Below are 2,161 nucleotides of genomic sequence, written 5' to 3'. Positions count from 1 at the left end.
TATACATCTCCTTCATGAATTCAAACCCAAGGACCTTGTTACTAATGACAGTCAACAAAGAATGCCTTCTAGATAGGGCATCAGCTACCACATTCTGCTTTCCCTCTTTATATTTGCTTGAAAAGTTAAAGGCTTGCAGGAATTCTACCCACTTAGCATGTCTATGGCTCAGCTTGTGTTGGCCATTGATGTATTTCAGGGCCTCATGATCGAAATGCAACACAAATGGCTTAGGTTTCAAGTAGTGACTCCAATGTGTAAGAGCCCTTATGATTGCATAGAACTCTTTGTCATAAGTTGAATATTTCAGCTTGGCTCCATTCAACTTCTCACTGAAATAGGCCACTGGTCTCTGGCCTTGGATTAGGACAGCTCCTATTCCAATCCCACTAGCATCACACTCCACCTCAAATAGTTGTTCAAAGTCAGGTAGCTTGAGAATGGGAGTCTTACACATTAATTTTTTGATCCTCTCAAAGGACTGCTGAGCGATTTCAGTCCATTGGAAGTCTCCCTTCCTCATACACTCAGTAATTGGTGCAACAATTGAGCTGAAATTCTTAATGAACCTTCAGTAGAAAGATGCCAGGCCATGGAACCCCTTACTTCGTGATTGTTTGTGGGATCGCCAAGTTTGCATAGCCTGAATCTTCTCCTGATCAACTGAAATCCCCCTTCCTGATATAATATATCCCAGAAATGCTACCTCATTGACCATGAAGGTACATTTCTCAAGCTTCCCATACAACTTCTTTCCCCGAGTTTTTAAAAATCACCTCCAAATGTAACACATGTTCGGATGGACTCTGCTGTAAATGAGTATGTCATCAAAGTACACTACAAAAACCTCCCAAGGCGGGGCCTTAGAACTTGATCATGAGCCTCATGAAGGTGCTTGGAGCATTAGACAAACCAAATGGCATGACAAGCCACTCATACAGGCCATGCTTGGTTTTGAAAGCTGTTTTCCATTCATCACCTTCTCTTATTCTCACCTGGTGATACCCTTGCCTGAGATCTATTTTTGAAAATATCCGAGCCCCACTGAGCTCATCCAACATGTCATCTAGTCTTGGAATAGGGAATCTGTACTTGACTGTGATGTTGTTTATAGCTCTGCTATCGTACACATTCTCCAACTTCCATCCTTCTTGGGTACCGATAAGGCGGTCTTGCACACGGGGCTCAATGATTCCCTTACAAATCCCTTTGTCATTAATTCTTCAATCTGGTGTTGTAGTTCCTTAGTTGTTGTGGGATCACACCTGTAAGCTGGTCTGTTGGGGAGCACAGATCCAGGTACAAGGTCTATGTGATGCTCAATGCCTCTCAGGGGTGGTAATCCACTAGGCAACTCAGTTGGAAAAACCTCCTTGTACTTCTTAATTAGGGGTTGAACCTCTGCAGGTACATCTTTGTTCCATTCAGTGTTGTTTTCCCTTGATAGGAGAAACAACACAGGTTGTTCTTGCCTCAGCTCCTTGACCATAGCTGCCTCAGATAGAAATAGTACTCCATTAACCTCCTCAGGCATGTTAGGACTTCCATAACCCCTCTGGTTTGGTGGCAAGGGAGTCAGAGTGACTCTCTTTCCATTATGCTTGAAAACATAGACATTTTCCTTCCCCTGGTGAGTGGTATTCCTGTCAAATTCCCATGGTCTCCCTAGCAGTAGATGGCAGGCATCCATAGGGACCACATCACACAGCACTTCATCCTTGTACACCTTCCCAATTGAAAAGGGAACAATGCATTGCTTGTCAACTCTCACTTCAGATCCTTTGCTTAACCATCTCAGTTTGTATGGATTGGGGTGCTCCTGAGTAGGCAGGCTTAGCTTGCTAACCATGATGGTGGAAGCTACATTGGTACAGCTACCTCCATCAATGATCAAATTACACACTCTCCCTTGGACAGTGCACCTACTCCCGAATATCATGGATCTCGATCGCTTCTAGAGGAGCTGGTTGAGAGTGCATAACCCTCCATAGGACCAAATTGTGCCCTGTGTCAGGGTGAGCCACAACTTGTCCTTGATCAGTTTCCCTCTCAGTTTCCATCCCTGTTGGAACCAGTGTCTCTTCTTCCTCATACTCAACTAGACCTTCCCTTTCCCATTCTTCAATCTCCATAGCTGTGAGAGCTCTGTTAGAAGGACAGT

General features: G+C 44.3%; 1 protein-coding gene across 1 annotated transcript; it reads right to left on the bottom strand.

The window, feature by feature from the left end:
* Positions 1-1,108: 1,108 nt before the first annotated feature.
* LOC141613825 (uncharacterized) lies at positions 1,109-1,849 on the bottom strand. The gene has a single exon (XM_074432570.1). The coding sequence runs from the start codon at positions 1,847-1,849 to the stop codon at positions 1,109-1,111; it is 741 nt and encodes a 246-aa protein (XP_074288671.1).
* Positions 1,850-2,161: the final 312 nt, after the last annotated feature.

Source organism: Silene latifolia, chromosome 11 (genome assembly GCF_048544455.1).
Source record: "Silene latifolia isolate original U9 population chromosome 11, ASM4854445v1, whole genome shotgun sequence".
In the NCBI taxonomy this organism is placed as follows: Eukaryota; Viridiplantae; Streptophyta; class Magnoliopsida; order Caryophyllales; family Caryophyllaceae; genus Silene; species Silene latifolia.
This window is presented reverse-complemented; position numbering and strand designations above follow the sequence as displayed.